General features: G+C 43.7%; 1 protein-coding gene across 1 annotated transcript in view; it reads left to right on the forward strand.

The window, feature by feature from the left end:
* The first annotated feature begins 384 nt into the window (after positions 1–384).
* LOC138249943 (amine oxidase [flavin-containing] B-like) overlaps positions 385–18,601 on the forward strand; it is a 321,621-nt gene continuing 303,404 nt past the window's right edge. The window contains exon 1 of the mRNA XM_069204199.1: positions 385–627. Coding sequence (XP_069060300.1) covers positions 585–627 — 43 coding nt within the window. The 5' untranslated portion in view covers positions 385–584. The remainder of the gene's footprint in view (positions 628–18,601) is intronic.

The following is an 18,601-nucleotide window of genomic DNA, read 5'->3' on the forward strand; positions in this document are numbered from 1 at the left end:
AAAAATCCGGTTGGGAGTTTACAACTGGTAATAGCTGTAACTCGGACAAATGCGTGACCCGTTGCATTGCAAATGCTTGTTTATCCATGTCAACATGCATTGCAAAGCTTGTATGAAAACTCGGGCTCCAGCCTAGAAGCCTCTTCCCTTTGGTTCCCCATGCCTCCCGAGGGCGCTTACTGGCATTGCCAATGGACGGAAGACGGTGCCAGGCCAAACTCCCTGTTTGGGGTCGGAGATCGGCGCTGAGTTAATATTCCAACCATGGAGGCAGCGCTCCGCGCCTCTCAGTCGTAGCAAGGGATCCGTACCTCCCTGTGGGCGGGGCGAAGCACTTGGGCCTGCAGCCTTGCCGCTCACTGTCCGTACAGTCTGAGGGGGCGGTGCTTCGCACTTCAGGTCCTCCCTGTGAGCAGCTACCGGCTTTGGAGCGGTTTCCAGATACACGGAGGAGGGGCTGGGATTTAAAGAAGGTCCTGCTAGAGTGCGGCCCCGTTCTCATCCAGGTACGCGGCGAACAGCAAGAGGCGAGCCCAGCAGCGCGAGAAGAAGAGAGGAGCGGGGAACACACTCACCAAACCACCATGAGCAGGCACGACGTGGTGGTTATTGGAGGAGGGATCTCAGGTCTGTCCGTCATTTACACCTCTCAAAATACAGATAATGCATTGGCAGAAAAGGGTAGATGGGAATGGAGTTACGTTTGTGACAGTGTATCTACACAGGCCACAGGCGCAGACGGCATCATCAGGTCGGCCACCGGTTGCTGCTAAAGTAATTGAAATGATGAGGAGCTGGTGTAATCTTTACAGCTGCTGTGTGTTAATACCCATTCAGGCTGCGCCAATCCCTGTTTAATCCGACTGTGATCCCACAGGCGCACAGGTTTAGCGGGCGCGCAGAAAGGGAGAGTGACAGCCCACGGGAAGCCCTGGCACTGTCTGTAAAATGGACACTCCTCGCCGAGCCCTTTGCACTTGCTTCCTTGCGGTAAAGACCCACAGCAGGGGCTCTGTTGCGCGGGTTGCTGACAGGGGGGGGTGTCTAGTCCTGCTAGGCATCAATCACTCAGTTAGGCGAGGGCTGATTGACAGCTGCAGTATCCAAACACGAGCACTTCTCTACTCTACATAAAAAAAGAGAACTAAAATGACGGAAGATGGGTTTTGTTTTATAGTGATTGACAGATTTGTGACAGGAAGCCTCGTTTTGTGTCAAAAGGATCTATGGATAATTTATGGGTTTGGTGGCTTGCACCCATACAATGGCCTTTGCCCAACACGTGGATGAAAACACCGGTTTACGTTAACTGATGTTGACATTTACATGTGTATTTCTAGGTTGTTAGGTCCGTTCATTGTGTTCATCTATGAAGTAGAGGTAATGTTGTGTGTGAGGAAAAGGGGGTGATTTGCGCACTGCAGAAACACAACCCTCCCACCCGCTTCTCAGAGCTCGTCTCCACACCCATAAACCTCCGAGCCCACCCCCAAAAAACACTGGACTGGTTTGCACTTTACAACAGGTCACTCATTCTTCACATTAACACGATGACACGGTGCTCCTTTCCCTTAATATTTCTACACGATTGGACAATGAAAATGCGTTCCACCAATAACAATGTCTCTTTCGGTCATGATTTTGTGTACCAGAAGTCAGTCCTTCCATGACACAGCCGAGCCCTCTCCATCTCTACAACAACATGTTTTACTTGTCTGACTTCCAAGGTTGTTGTAAGTTCAAAAGCCCGAATAGCTGCCACAGGTCACCCACGCGAGCTACCGCTTTCGCTTATTGTAGATTCGATTAAACAATCGTTCTGAGTTGTATAGAAGGAAATGTGTTTTATTGCTTAGTGTAGAAGATGCGTCTGTAGACCCTGGGCTAAGGTAGCAACTGTGCGGACGCATCCTTTACCCATCAACTTCCCGCAGCAGAGAATCATGGTGTGTTTTCCACCTATGGCTGTTTAACACTTCTTGCAGCCCTTATCTGCTAGAAACAGTCATTAAAACATTACCTGTACTTATGCAGGGCACACGTCTCCTACTGGAATGTCTTTGTGCTTTAAAGTTTATATATTCTGTTAGACAACAGACATTCAGCTCATAATGTCAAGTCTGGAGAATGAAAGGTAGAGTCGGCCTTCTTCGAATTTGAACCTTTGGCATGCAGGCTTCAGGTCAACCTACGTGCCTTAGAGATGTAATTCCCTGGAAGCCACCATTATAGTAATATCTGGAATTGTGAAGTGCACAGTACTCTTTCTGGATTGTTTAAATGCTTTAAAATTTAAACAGATTATTAGTCTGCTTGCTGAAGTTACCAGCCTCGAAAAATGACAGGTAAAGTCAACACTGCATTACAGCCTTTGACCTTTAGGTTGAATACTTATCTCTGCAGCCTGTGCATCGCTCACCTGAATTATCTGAACAGCTCCAGTCGCTGTGTCTATTTGATACTCCTGTTTAAACTTGATAAGCGCCAAGATGCCTAGTAAGTGAACGTCCTGCGCTATGTGAAAAAACACAGCACGTCTCCCTTCTCCACTGTATCATTGCTTCCTCTTTAACACAGGGGTTACGTGCTGCATCGACTGTACACCAGTATCAGAACTCTCCTCTTGCCCAGTGAACCATCAATGACCAGCATAAATATCCAGCAGCGCTTGCAGTTAACTGACCACCGCATCTCACCTAGGGCAGCTTCCTGATACTCCAGGCCACAGGCCAAATGACTCATCTGCCTTAGAATGTTGCCATAGCCACACAGCACATCCCAGAGTGGAGTGTCTTAATGATGTTAGCACAGTGCTGATTGCAATTGATTTCCTTAAATTGTTCGATTTAAACTCTTTTAAATAGACTGTTTTTCTTTTTACCATAGGATGATAGGCTCCGGCTGTAGCGGTGTTCTTAAAGGAGACAATGACAGCAGGCAGCTGCTTGTAATCGAATTAATGTCTTAAACGCAGAGAATTGAGAGATTTCTACCAAACTAATCTTTGCAAGCGATTTCTTTAACTCTTTAGTGTGCACAATCTAAACCTAACTACATTTATTTGTTCTATCTGCCTTTCTTTTATTCCCTTCTATGTTCCCCATGCTGGACGATCTTTACAGTAGGGGATTCACACAATATTGCCATAACAGAGCCTGGACCTTGAGGAAAGGGACAAACGCTGTCTTGATACTTTAAAAATGTCCTGTGTGACTGTTCTCAGGTGTATCACAGATGCCACTGCCATCACTAATTTTCAGCTTCTATTGGGCTATTCATAGTGAATGATCATGTAGATTTTCTGTTAGTAGTAGTATTTTTTTACTGTTGTGTTTGATGTGATTTGCTCCTGAATTTCTAGTCCCGATTCACTTCCTGTGAGTAGTTTTGACATATTTCAGACTCAAATCTGACTACCTTAAGGCCCCTTGTCCACCAATACTGCATGGCTGATTCTTGTGAATTTTTTAGTTCCAAGTAGTACTACAGCCTTACAATTACATTATGGGCTACAAGGGTAGCCACTGATTAAAAGCTATTGCAGCACTCTCAAAATCTACGTGCACAAATTATATCACAAACAACACTGACACAGTCACATACAATTGCACTTTTATGTTTTTAAGTGTAGACATACAGGCATGTTTGCACATGACATACTCAGGGCTCACTAAGCATAACCAGAGGCCTTTTCCCGTGGGTACTGATGGCAGGGGAATTGGGCAAAGAACATGAGCAAAGGCCATGCCGTGCACTTGGTGCCAGCTGGGTGTGTCTGAATACCATGTTCAATGAAATCTGGGAAGAAAATGGGCTCAAGGCACAGTCAAAGGCCTCACCCTTCAGCCTATATTTTTGCTCAGTAGTCTCTGGGCAGATGGAATGAAAACAAGGGATAGCTGAAGGACACGTTCTGCTAATCAGTGCACTTCTGAAGCTCATGCCTAGCAGAGAATGGGTTTATCGAGATGGATGCTATGTCTGGCCAGTGAAACACCCGGCACCCACCACTGACCACAGCTGAACGTTATTGCCAGTGGGAATTAGATGCAAGGATAGTGGATGGAGGACAGGGCTAAAGGCCCCACCATGCTTCCAGATTTGACTGGGCATGACCCAAGGCCTTGTAATGCAGAATCTGTCTGCAGGAGATGGGGTCTAATGCATGTGAAAGGCCACAAATGCATTCTACGCACTTTCCGAAGCACGTAACAACAAAACTTACAAAAGGCACTGACAGCTGTTTTGTTAAGGACAATTATATTTCTCTAATAAGATCAGCAACAAGCCAATACTACTATAAGTTGGTAAAGCTAGTAGGTTTGGGACAACTGTGCTAATGCGTGCATGATGCAGCCAGAAGTGGAGGACAAGGAGGACTACAATTATAAAGTAGTCCCTCAGGCTCTTGAATGCAAGTACTGACGTGGAGGTTGAAGGATACATCCAAACAGCGATTAACATTAGGTGAGAGATCGGTACTCCACTGAGCTGCACCTATACATTATTGACAAAGCCTCAAGCAAATGGCTGAAAGAAGTTGGTTGAAGAAAGTCAATTGTTGAGAGGGGCCAGCCTAGAGTGCATTTTATTGTTTTGTAAGCATTATGTCTATTTGATCCCTGCAGTGTCAAAATCCAGACGTAAAAATAGCCCAATATGCTCTAAACCAGTCTCCTTATACCAGTCCCTTAGTGTTAGTCTAAAATCCACTTTTCCTGGTGCCTTAGCTAGTTACTGGCACGATCCTGTAGTTCAAAATTGCACTTTATGTGATGCTTGTGTCCCTTCCTTCTGTGACCCTTCCACAATGTGTTCTGGCTGGAAACGTTGCTTGAAGCACTGCTTTTAAGCTTCCTGAGCTGCTTTTACAGGCAGACTCATCCAGTGCGGAGAATATAAAAAAGTCCATAACACGGTGAAATAGTCAACAGCCTCAAAATGTTCACATGACTGTATTTAGAAACTCACATATCTCGCGAGACGCGGTGCAGGAGTCTGGCACGGCTTGAGAGATGCCATCATTATGTGCAACACATGGAACGTGCAAATGCAACTCTACACATTGATGCGTGTGGGTGTTAGAGGGGTGATGAACAGGAAATAGAAACAAGATATAGAATTTGTCTTGTGACGTGCTAAAAATGGTACCCCATAAACACCGTATCTTGATTTGCTTCTCAAAAAGCGTGGGTGCCCTCATGTGCTCTCGAAGCTATTTAAACATTCCCCAATGCCCATTGGGTACATGCCGGTACAAAAGATATGTTTGGTATTTTTTTTACGCTTCCAGTGCATGTATGTCTTTTCCACTTTTTCTCACGACAATTTTTCAGATGTTCTTAACTTTGATTATAGTTTGCCTTTTCTAAGTGCTTCTTCTACGTTGGTATGTGGCACTGCAGTGATTTTTGCGTCAGCGCTGTGTTCGTCTTGTTCTTTTCATACTTGTTTACTTTCCCTAAAGTCTACTTACAGAATGAAACAATTCGAAAGTCAACGATAGAGTGCTACAGCCCAAGAGTTTACAATTTTAATTAGCACATGTTCCTGTAAGTATTTGGTCAAGACCATAGCCGCATATTCATAACCACTGGCATTTTCCAGTTATGATACATAATTATAAACAAAGGGTTTATACGTCCTTGTTCTTTCTAACAAATAGAGTTTTAATCATCTTTGTCTTGTGTCTGTTACGGTCTCAGCAAAATGCACGTCTCCGCGCCAGATCCAAGCATTTTACATTCACCCGTTCTGTACGCACTCCTTTCTTGCACATGTTCAGAGAGGCTGCACTCATATCCTGCTGTGCAGAGAAAAATAGATGCTTATCTTGGGCACAATCTGTTAGAGGCTGTTTTGAACATGCCTCATGCATACAAATGAGTATCTTATAGAATCCTGGGACTATTTTCGTGTACCGAACATGTTCACAGATATAATGATTAAACCACAGTATCAGATCAGTCACCAGCGTAGTGCAGCTAGCTGTACTTCAGTTATTTCCTTTTAGTGTGTATCAGATGTTTTGTTTGTGTTGAATTACACGTGCACAATTCGTAGATTCCAAGAACTGCTTCCACAGTGAGAATGTCATTAATTCTAAAAATATAGTCAGGTGGCCCCATATCATATCTAGTTTTGTAATAAGTGCCAGATAAAAGCCGTGTAGTAAAGATGAGGGGTAAGCTGAGTGTAAAAAAGCACTTGCAATGCAATGGGTCGCGCATTTGCTCGAGTTAGAGCTACTAGCGTTTCAAACTCTTAACCGGAATTTTCTTGCAGCATAAAATGAAAATGAAAAGTAATACCGTGTCACATAAGTGAGCCGATTCAAAGTGCCATGCCATGAGCGTGAAGGAGACACACATAAGGAAAAAGAAATTCGTTCACAGTCAAAAGTATCAGCAAATGTGCAACTAGCCATGTAACAGGGTCGATGTCCAAGGCGGTAACCAAACAACCTCAAGGAGGGACAAACGTAAAGCATTTACTAATGATAACAAAGGATTTTTGAAGGGCAAGCCCATGAGCGAGCAATAGTGATGGGCGTGGCTAAAAGTCCAAATAGATAACAACACGTCGGAAAAGCATCTCTTCCGCGCTGATATGCTCAACCTAAAAATGATAGAACTATAGTACTGCTGACCACAAACATCTCCACTTGATTAATCATAATACAAATAGAACAATATGTGATCTTTAAAACTAGACAGAAATTTCAAGGAAGGCCATATTTAGGGGAAAACATAGAAGAGGGATAGGAGATTACTACCACTTGCAGCAAGTTTTGCATCTACACCAGACTGATTTCATTAAGGGTGTCGGGTATCACTCCACCAAGAGGTTAAACGTCTTTGTACCAGAACTGTAGCTAGGAAAGCACCAGTATATTAAAATTATGTGTTGGGTTCTGAGGCCTATTTCTCATAAACATTTGCATTTCATTTTTAGTTTACATTTCAAGTATCAGTAATATAGTGGCTGGGAAAACTCTCATGGCTTATACCCCAAATGGTCGTCATTACAAGTTGTGGTATTGCACCCAGAGCACTTTACGCGTTGTGATATTGCACCCAGAGCAATAACTCTGGGTGCAATTCTACATCTAAGAATTACAAGTGCCTACGGGCTTAGAATAAATTAATCCACAAACTCCAGGTCTAATAATTCCAGGCCCTTGGACACTGGGCTATCTGTACTGCTGCAAGAGACAGAGGCCCTCATTCCGACCCTGGCGGTCATAGACCGCCAGGGTCGCGAATGACGGAAGCACCACCAACAGGCTGGCAGTGCTTCATTCGTCATTCTGACCGCGGCGGTAAAGCCGCGGTCGCCCAGCCGGGTCCGGCGGTTTCCCGCCGGATTTCCCCCAGCTGGGAGAATCCTCCAGGGCAGCGCTGCAAGCAGCGCTGCCCTGGGGATTCCGTCCCCCTTCCCGCCAGCCTGTTTCTGGCGGTTTACACCGCCAGAAAGAGGCTGGCGGGAACGGGTGTCCTGGGGCCCCTGGGGGCCCCTGCACTGCCCATGCCAATGGCATGGGCAGTGCAGGGGCCCCCTAACAAGGCCCCCAGCCTGCTTTTCACTGTCTGCCTAGCAGACAGTGAAAAGCGCGACGGGTGCAACTGCACCCGTCACACACCTGCAACACCGCCGGCTCCATTCGGAGCCGGCTTCAGTGTTGCAGGCCGCCTTCCCGCTGGGCCGGCGGTCTTTTGACCGCGGGGCGGACAAATGGCGTTTCCCGCCAGGCGGGCGGCGACCGCCGCCCGCCGGGGTCAGAATGACCCCCAGTGTCTGTGGGCAGCATTACAGTCCCACACTACCTGACCCCTAGAGCAATATGGGAGAGAAGGCAGTGTTCCCCCAGGACAAGCAAAAGCGTGCCCTGCAAACCTGTCCTTGGCCTGTGTAAACTGGCATTCCCTGTGACAGAGCAGGTGGAAAATGTCAGCCATTTACCCCCTGAAATCTGTGTCAACAGCCTGGAAACTGGCCCAGTGTAACGTTTTCCGAGAAGTTATTTCCCATTCCTGCGAAAAACTCGTAATTGCTGGAATTTTGTGCAGGCGCTCCGATCCCTGGGTATTCACGCCCAAAATTCTGTATTACTCATAATAAGGGCTTATATATATTGTGTATTTTGTTTTATATACAGGGAGTGCAGAATTATTAGGCAAATGAGTATTTTGACCACATCATCCTCTTTATGCATGTTGTCTTACTCCAAGCTGTATAGGCTCGAAAGCCTACTACCAATTAAGCATATTAGGTGATGTGCATCTCTGTAATGAGAAGGGGTGTGGTCTAATGACATCAACACCCTATATCAGGTGTGCATAATTATTAGGCAACTTCCTTTCCTTTGGCAAAATGGGTCAAAAGAAGGACTTGACAGGCTCAGAAAAGTCAAAAATAGTGAGATATCTTGCAGAGGGATGCAGCACTCTTAAAATTGCAAAGCTTCTGAAGCGTGATCATCGAACAATCAAGCGTTTCATTCAAAATAGTCAACAGGGTCGCAAGAAGCGTGTGGAAAAACCAAGGCGCAAAATAACTGCCCATGAACTGAGAAAAGTCAAGCGTGCAGCTGCCACGATGCCACTTGCCACCAGTTTGGCCATATTTCAGAGCTGCAACATCACTGGAGTGCCCAAAAGCACAAGGTGTGCAATACTCAGAGACATGGCCAAGGTAAGAAAGGCTGAAAGACGACCACCACTGAACAAGACACACAAGCTGAAACGTCAAGACTGGGCCAAGAAATATCTCAAGACTGATTTTTCTAATGTTTTATGGACTGATGAAATGAGAGTGAGTCTTGATGGGCCAGATGGATGGGCCCGTGGCTGGATTGGTAAAGGGCAGAGAGCTCCAGTCCGACTCAGACGCCAGCAAGGTGGAGGTGGAGTACTGGTTTGGGCTGGTATCATCAAAGAAGAGCTTGTGGGGCCTTTTCGGGTTGACGATGGAGTCAAGCTCAACTCCCAGTCCTACTGCCAGTTCCTGGAAGACACCTTCTTCAAGCAGTGGTACAGGAAGAAGTCTGCATCCTTCAAGAAAAACATGGTTTTCATGCAGGACAATGCTCCATCACACGTGTCCAAGTACTCCACAGCGTGGCTGGCAAGAAAGGGTATAAAAGAAGGAAATCTAATGACATGGCCTCCTTGTTCACCTGATCTGAACCCCATTGAGAACCTGTGGTCCAACATCAAATGTGAGATTTACAAGGAGGGAAAACAGTACACCTCTCTGAACAGTGTCTGGGAGGCTGTTGTTGCTGCTGCACGCAATGTTGATGGTGAACAGATCAAAACACTGACAGAATCCATGGATGGCAGGCTTTTGAGTGTCCTTGCAAAGAAAGGTGGCTATATTGGTCACTGATTTGTTTTTGTTTTGTTTTTGAATGTCAGAAATGTATATTTGTGAATGTTGAGATGTTATATTGGTTTCACTGGTAATAATAAATAATTGAAATGGGTATATATTTTTTTTTGTTAAGTTGCCTAATAATTATGCACAGTAATAGTCACCTGCACACACAGATATCCCCCTAACATAGCTAAAACTAAAAACAAACTAAAAACTACTTCCAAAAATATTCAGCTTTGATATTAATGAGTTTTTTGGGTTCATTGAGAACATGGTTGTTGTTCAATAATAAAATTAATCCTCAAAAATACAACTTGCCTAATAATTCTGCACTCCCTGTATTTTGTGTAATTGCTTCTCATTCTCTCTGTTACGGCTTATTTTTCCTACCAGGGATTCCACCCCCTCCTCTACTGTCTGTTCTGTTGCGGGATAGTTGATAGGAGAGAAGGCTAGGAGCTGCTAGCCAGTGAAGGTATGACACAATAGTGGTGTCTTTATTTATATTTTCAAATCTGTTACATCAGAGTGCAGAACAACAAATATTGGTGCAAATTACACCTGCAATAGACAGCATCCTCCATGAATAAACATTAGTAAGAAAAGCAGTGCAGAAGACATGGTGGTCCATAGAACCTAAAAGGACCTTTTTGTGGAGGCTTCTCAGACAGTAGTGGCTCAAGAGAATTCTAGTTCTTGTTGGCTTTCGGTGCAAAATACAATACGTATATGAGCAAAAGAGTGTAACGTGGAATAAGACTGTTTAGAGTGAATAAAGAGGATCAACCGGTGGGAACCTATAAGTACATCTGAAAACAAGAAAGGTCAAGCAATGTTGTAATGTGTAGTGAAAGGGTAATCAAAGAAGAGAAATAAGAAAATGAGCATTTTACCCCTCATAGGGAATTTTAATAAGAAGATGGAATAATGGGCACCCATTGACTGGAGCCGTGCAAGGACACAAGTGAGGAGGCCAGTTAGAATACTTGACCACCATCAATGTTTGATACCACAAAAGAAGGAATGAGTGTTTTATTAGCTTGGAACAATAAAAAAAGAACATCGTTTCCAGGTGTTATGTAGTCCATAAGTGTGAGAAATTAAGAAGGTTTGAGCTGGAAAGGAAGAGAAGTTGCATACATTTCATATGTATATAAGGTTCTCATGATGTAACTGTGGCTTAAATCTGCCTGAGGAAAAAAAACATATTACTTCCTTTCCCAGGCATTTCTTTTTGAGATAATTCTTTATTAGATTATTTTTTGGGTCCATTGAAGAATACATTAAATTTTTGAGGAGACAACAAGAATAACTGTTCTGTATTCACGCAAAGCAGATATCCCTCAAGTTTCTTCTCATCAGTGACATCAATATACCAAGTAACATGTAGGCAAATGTGAAACAAATAGAAGAGACTATTGGCTTTAAGAAATAGGCAAGGAAACAATATATGTAGAATGATGCAAGCTGCAAAGAGCAAGGCATAAAATGATAAATAGTGAAAGTTGGGAATGTATATAAAACGAAGAGGGGAAGGAGGTCATGTGGTAGGGAGAGTATTTGTATACTAATGAAGATTAGTAATAGAAGCAAATGCAATAACTAAATGTTTGTAAAGAAAAGAGAGAGTGTGATTGTTCTGCAGTTTGTAGATCCTACCAATAGTAAGGTGTATTTGGGAGTAAACCTGAATGTAACTGGGAAGACTTAAGAGAGGACACAAACATCAGAGATTTGATAGGATAAAAGAAAGAATACCAAATAAAAATATAGATTCAGGGTCTGGAGCTCATACACATACAATAATATTTGCTGTGGTGCCACATAATCGACATAACAAAGGACACCTTTTCCATAATGCAAAAAATATTCATCTGAGTAATCTATACTATGCCATGGTGCCATGTCATGGCTCATAAAAGGTCCATAGCAAAGAACATAAACAGTTACCATGTTTATATACTACAATAACCTACTCACCAGTAACAATTTAAGTTACAGCTATATACACAGATAACAGGTTAAGTGATCAATCCTCAATGGGCATACTTGCGAATCCTGGGAACACCTATGAAGTAATGAAGGATTCAAGATATCTCCAAATTTCTGCAGCTGGTGTTTCAGTTTACTAGTTAGCCTCTCATTCCACCCCTTTCATCTGAAACTGACAGTCCTTAAAAGTTGTGGGATTTCACGCTTTCCATCCATTTCAGAACAGTACATCCCAGAATCTGGGATGCTGAGACCCTTTGATTCTTGTATGGCTGATGCATCAGGAGGGCTTACTGTGTACAAGAACTATAGAGGTTTCTGGCTGTTCCTAACTAGCTGACATAATTCTTTCTCGTGGTGAATGTGTAAGGTTGTTCATATAACTTATACAAAGTCTTTCAAAGAATCTGCAAGGAATGATTCACTAACTAAGTGGGACCTGTTTCCATAGCATTTGTCTGCCATGGTGTGACAGGGTGGCAGAGGTTCAAAGCACTCTGGATATGGTATATACAGTGCTTAATTTGTAACATAATGAGTGCCCGTGCCTAAATCACTTCTCAAAAGACTGCTACTGGTGCTGAAAAATGTCCCTGGGCTGTGTACTAAGGCTGCATTATCCAGAATCCACCTCATGCCTTGTTAATCCACTGCTAGAAGTTCCCTGCACCTTTATCTCACTCTTGCAGGCTCCTCCTTTCTCCCTTGTTGATGATTTTTCTGTCTCCACTTCCTTCTTCTTTCCTGTTTGTTTATTTTCCCTCTGTTGCTCTTGGGGAATGCCTTATAAGGAAATGTAGATGCCGTGGGCCCCACCAGCCTAAAAAATGAGTGCTGGTCGGCCCCACCAGCAAACACCGGCTCCAATTAAGCACTGGGTATGTAGTAAAGTTGAAACAGTCAGGGCTACTCTGACTTGGAAGAGGAAACATGTAATGATTAATCTTTTCTCAGGGACATTACCACCACATTTTTGATGACTACTTTAGCAGTCAGTACATTCAGGATAACTCATCCTCAAATATCTTGACAATTACTATGGCTATCAGTGTATTCAGTTTATCTAAATTGTGGATTCTAAACATATGCTAAAAAGTCAAAATGAAGGAAGCCAGCCTAACAAAATCAGGCTAACGACTCTCCATTTTTAACTAGTCATATTGCAAAATAATTTTGGATTTTTGTGGAAAAGCTATACTGGAGAAAAGATAAGAAGAATGGAGAGACAGTAAAGAAAACAATCATTCGCAATGCCCATAGGTCAGGCTCATCAATGAAAGTGCCTCTTCACTCATTAATGGCTTTAGGCATTCTATACATCATCAGACAATCGCTCTGCCACGCACCTTTGCACTCATCCCCCATTGACTCATTCTTGCATTCATTCACTTACACAGCCACACAATTACAGGCATTAACACAAGAATATTTAGAAAATAAAGTAAAAGAAGGAAAGTAGAAAACACAAAACATGCTGCCACCTAAACATTATGGGAATATGCTTGCAATAACAAAACTAAACATAACAGCAAGTGGTCATCAAGCAAATATATTGTATATTGCATAATGTTTTTGTAAAATTCCAGCACAACGCATGTTTAGAAATAACACATTTCCTACTTTGAAACAGTCAAACAAAGATACATTAGGGACAGTATCATTCCATGGCAGTGGTTTCCACTAGAGGCAATGGCAATTCTGGATGGGGTGCACTGTAAATGAAATGAGTAGCATGAAAATGGCCCATTAACACTGTCTGGGCATCAGTAGTATGTTCCATAAATGAAAATAAAATAGAGAAGAAAAGAAATTAAAGGGGCCTATGAAAAGGTGAAATGGAAAACTTAAGGAGTCCCGTGCCAACTGTGGCATTGAAATACACTCATTTGTGGGTGGACGCACACATATGATAACGCAAATTATATCTCTCACACAGCAAGGGAGGCAATGGTTGACAGGGGCTGAGATACTGCCCCATGGTTTATGCTGCCAAAGATGGAAGCAGAATGTAAATTACACACGTACAGACCAATGACAGAAGAGTATTTAATTAAATCCCCTGTATGTATGTATGTATGTATATGTATATATGAATATGGGAGTATGTAGTGAACTGGACTCCGAACCAGCTTGTGCTGCCACGCTTACCTCACGATGTTCTTTGTGGAACGCTGGTGTGGAGTCGGGATTCTGCAAAAGACAGTTGAACTGTCACTCCGCCTGTGATCCTGTTGGGTAAGCTGTTGTGTTCCCAGCTGCCCTAGTGGTTTCTCACAACTAATACATCTAATGTGAAATCTATGTTGTCTCCCAGCATGTTTGTTACCACAAAGTATTTATGTATTTTTTATTGATTTTCTTTTATTGCAAGATCCTGGCACACAACTGAGCCTGTCAAGCCTCCACATAGGAATCTAGGAAGAATTATTACAGTACAAATCTTCTAACCCTGTTGCTTCCCAGAGTGTGTAATCAACATCAAAATCATTGCCTACAAAAATAATCTGCAACATTTGATATAACAACACACATGGTTGCGGGCTTTGCCGCAGTGCAATAACAAACCACTCTCAAAGGCCTATTGGCCTAACATATGTATTTTGTAATAAATAAATCAGGGCTACTCTACTGCCTTTGTCATTGCTTTTCATAATAAATACATCAGACTTCTTGCACCTGAAGTAACATTTGACAATGAATCAACAGGCATCTGGCCTTCATCATTGTTATGTTGCCGTAACCAACTTAGACCTACTCTATGGAGCATAGCCTTTCCTAAAAGGCAACCATCAGGCATACAGTCACACAATTCATCATCAAAACACTTTATTCGGTATGAAATTAATCAACCATAGAAATAAATAAGCAATACATAAAACCTAATTTCATTAAACACATATATAAATCCCCTCGTGTCCTACTAAACAAAATGTACACAAATAAAAAAAAATTGATAAAAAAAAAAAAAAGATAATACATCAATCAAGTTAAGAATTATAAAATCTTTTAAAAATACTCTAAATTATTCCACCAGGTAATAGCTCCCTGCCGAAAAGACCCCAGCCCCCGCCACACCAATGCACCAGAAGCCATAGGCAGCCACAAAAAAGCTGGGCGATATTGCACAAAACCCTTAGGCTTCAACAGGGGGAGTAAAAGACGACGCCTAAAGCATGCATAAAAATCACAAAACAAAGTAAAATTAATCAAAGTCTGCAGAGACACACCATCGCAGGGGCAGAGTCTGATGGATTTTTCATCATACTGACCTAACGGAAAGCATAAGTTACTTCTGATAACTCCCACACGAAATTGCGTGATGAGTGACCTTTCCCTCACATTTCTTATCTCTAAAAGATAGGGCTCAGGGCCCACACCCATCTTTAGCATAATAAAATCCCTTACAGATTTTTTCCTTAAGTCCTCCTCCTCTCTTTTGGCGCCCAGGATTTTCAGAAGATTTACCTTAGCCCAATATTTATCACGGCTGGTCAAACCCTCAGGAGCCCCAAACATGTCCAGACGCCCCATCAAATAGGCTACCTTTATTATATACATCAGCCAGGGATTATCCTTCACATGATCACAGGCCAAACAGTCCCACAGTATCTCTCTTTTAAAAGAGGCACAATCATTAGTCCAAATAGAGATCCATAGCAAGAAGGGATCAAGCTGGATGGTATCTTGTACAAACTCAAGAGCAAATTCAGTGCGCAGGCAAAAGCCAGAGGTGTTTTGGCCAATTCCCAGTAATCTTCTGCAAAAACGATTTTCCTCTACTACAGGGGCCCTAATGTCCACATACCCCCAGAGAGCAGCATCATACAGCAGGACTGGGAGACATTTATGCTTATAAACTTCGAGCAGGGGCTTAATAGGTTTATTTCCCACCCTTGCAGCAAAGTCAAACGTGGCACCAACTGTAACATTAAAAAGAACCCCTCTTCTAGAGAGACAGGGTTTCCAGGTGCCTTTGTCATCAAAAACAACCCCTAAATAGGGGAAATCCCGAACCTTGCTGATTACTTGTTCTTTAATCTTCAGCACCCCCACCCTGCTAAGAGGCTTCCCCAAGACCATAAAATGTGATTTTTGTACAATTAATCTCTAAATCAAGGGCTGACGTAAAAGAATCATAGGCTCTAACTGCTTCTGGGAGGCCATTCATAGTGCAGGCCATAAGCACTGCATCATCCGCATAAATCAATGCGGGGACACTATTGCCATTAATTTTGGGAGCATCCCTGCAGCGTTCCACTAAAAAGTCAAACAATCCATTAGTATACAAAAGGAAAAGGGTAGGAGCCAGGACACATCCCTGGCGCACCCCCTATTTAGCTCAAATGCATACAAACATTCCCCATTTGTCCCCACCCTCACATTAGCATTAGTTCCTACGTGGAGGTACTGAAGCAGCTCCATGATATGGGGATCCATGCGTAACTGGTTTAGCCTCTCCCACAGCTTAGCCCGATTTACCTTGTCAAAGGCACAGCTAAGATCCATAAAGGCAAGCTATAAGGTGCCTTTCCTGGCTTGTGTATATTTTCCAATCACCATCAACAGGTTTAGATAATCCGGCCCAAGATTTTGGCTGAGGAATCAAGGAGGGAAAAAAGGGCAATAGGACTCTGGGTCATCGCCAAGTGTCGGGAATTCCCACAGTAACTGCTGCGTTGAGAACATTTAACAGAATAGGCGCCCATAACTGGGGGCAAGATTTATAGAGATCCATGGGAATTGAGTCGGGCCCGGAGCTTTGTTGCTAGCGCTACCTCAGACCGCCTCCCTAACCTCATGGAGTGTAAACCTGATAGCTAAATTGGGTGGCTCATCAAACTGTCTATCCCAATTGTTTCTAAAAAGGGCTCCCCTGAAAAATTCTCCAAAAATGATTCAACCAGGCATCAGGGGCGAAATTACAGCCCAAGACCTCTGATGTTTCAGATTCAAAGAGACCCCTATTTACAACCTTCCAAAACAAGCCAGAATTATTGTGCTCTACTGCACGTTCCAATTTCTTCCAGGCTATTTCCTTGAGTTTGAGCTTTCTGGCCTTCAAAACACTTTTATACTTAGCCCTCGCGCTTCTGACATAATCCATGTCTCTGGGGTGGACTTCAAGAGCCCTCCTCAGGGTTTTCTTAGCATCATAGCAGGCCTTACTGAACCAACCACCCATATGCTTACCGGGGGACTGAACAGCTGAAAACAGACAGTCTTTGAAGGCTTCGTTCACTCTCAGCATTGCAGCCATTGCTTCCTTCGGACTGGAAGTCTCTACCAGAAGTATACCTGTGATCAAACTTAAATTGTCACCCACCACCCTTACTACTACTTGCTGGATATTTGCCTGTTTCCACCCAACTCTCCTGCCCTGGTATTTTATCCTCACCAGCGCAGGCCCTCCCCGTCCTGGTTTGCATAAAGCCTCTGGGAAATTGAAACAGACCACGAGGGGATTATGATCACTAAGGTGATTCTCTAGCATCTCTCCTCCTGCCACCAAATCTTTTAACGGTTGGGACACAAAGATGTAATCAATTGTAGAACCAGACCCTCTACCTACAATGGTTGGAAGCTGGTCAGTGCCTACCACTTTAAAGTCACAAATATTCAAAAGGCCCATATTTCTTAGTCCCTTAATCAAAACCCTACCCCTAAGATCCTGAGCGCCCTCAGCTGAGCAATCCTCACACTCAAACTCAAAGGGATTTACCACTGTGCTATGTCGTTCTATCTTGGCATTAAAATCTCCTGACACAACAGCACAGTACTCCATCCCCACCTTCTCCATTCTACACTTCAATACCTGGAGGACTGAAAAAGGACCCTAATTTGGCACCCCACATCCCAGACAGCATTATAAACATTAACCAAGAGAGCATTGAAATTGTTAGGGAAAATTACCCAGACAATCAGTATGCCCTGATGGTTACAGTTAATTTGAAATGCTCTCACTAGTTTGGAAAATCGGATTAGGGTAACCAAATCACCTTTGGGGCGGCCTCCGTGGGACCGAACTGCCGGGACAGCCGGGATCCATCCCAGGCTGCCTGCCCATCTGACCAAGTTTCTTGGAGCATGATAAAGTCCTAGTGAGCCAGACACCTAACCCATGCCCGATCTGATAGCTTTGAGTCATACCCTGCCACATTCCATGAAATAAGGCAACACTCTGTGGTCTTCCTACCCTGGACTTCCCTAGACATATCAGCATTGGGGGGGGTACTACCAGGCTCGCTGAATGTCTCCTTGCACGGCGTCAATCCACCCCCTCTTAGTCAGGGGTTCTGATGATGTAAATTCTCCTACTAGTTAGCTGCAGAACACTCTGACCTTGAAGGAAATTCCTACCAAACCGAGGTAAAAGCTCAACACCCTGCCGCATATGATAATAAAAATAACCCAAAGGGACCATACCAATCTTACCCTCTCTCAGGGAGGCCATACTTTGAGTGGAGAGGAGCCGTTGGGCCAGGCCGGGATATCAACAATTTATAATGATGCAATCCCCGATTCCCTCCTTTTCTTGGGGCCCAACCCAATCAATTCTTCTAACAAACAAAATATCCCTAAGGTCCCTACAAGCAAAGTCACAGTTTGTACTCAGCCAATGGCCAGTCTTATTTTTCAGTTGGTCTGTGGATTCACTAGAGCCTGGGGCAAGAACAGGGACATTTGTCAACACCACCACATAGGGGGCACAGGCCGGAGGGAGCTCCAAACAAACCAATGGAGAACTTTTCTTCAGCAGATGCTGACTTTGTTTCCTGCTGCTAAGTTGAGATTCCCACCCATTCACCACAAGCCCACCGTCAAGTTGCCTACCACCACTAGGTCTAATATCCTCCCTCCCACTTGTTGATGGAGCAATAGGTGGGGCCAAAACAGTCTCTACACAGGAGCCTAATGCCCCTAAGTTTACAAAGTTAGCCGGTTGCTGTGTTACTCTCTCCAATACCCTGGGAGCACCTTCATGCAGAGGCGCGCCCTCACTCGATTGGTTATAACAGATGGGGTCCAAGGGTCCACCTGTGGGTTGGCTAAGTCTCTCCAGCTCACACAGCCGGTAAACTGCTTTCTCAAGGGCCAGTAATTTTGCCAAAACTGGAGACAAGCTGGCCTCAAACATCTCCTTAAATTTTGTCAATAAATTATTTACTCCACATCCCAGGGGCTGCCAAAAGTCAATGCCATCTATCAGGCCCATAGAACTTTCAGGAAGAGA

The sequence above is a fragment of the Pleurodeles waltl genome, chromosome 8 (assembly GCF_031143425.1).
Source record: "Pleurodeles waltl isolate 20211129_DDA chromosome 8, aPleWal1.hap1.20221129, whole genome shotgun sequence".
In the NCBI taxonomy this organism is placed as follows: Eukaryota; Metazoa; Chordata; class Amphibia; order Caudata; family Salamandridae; genus Pleurodeles; species Pleurodeles waltl.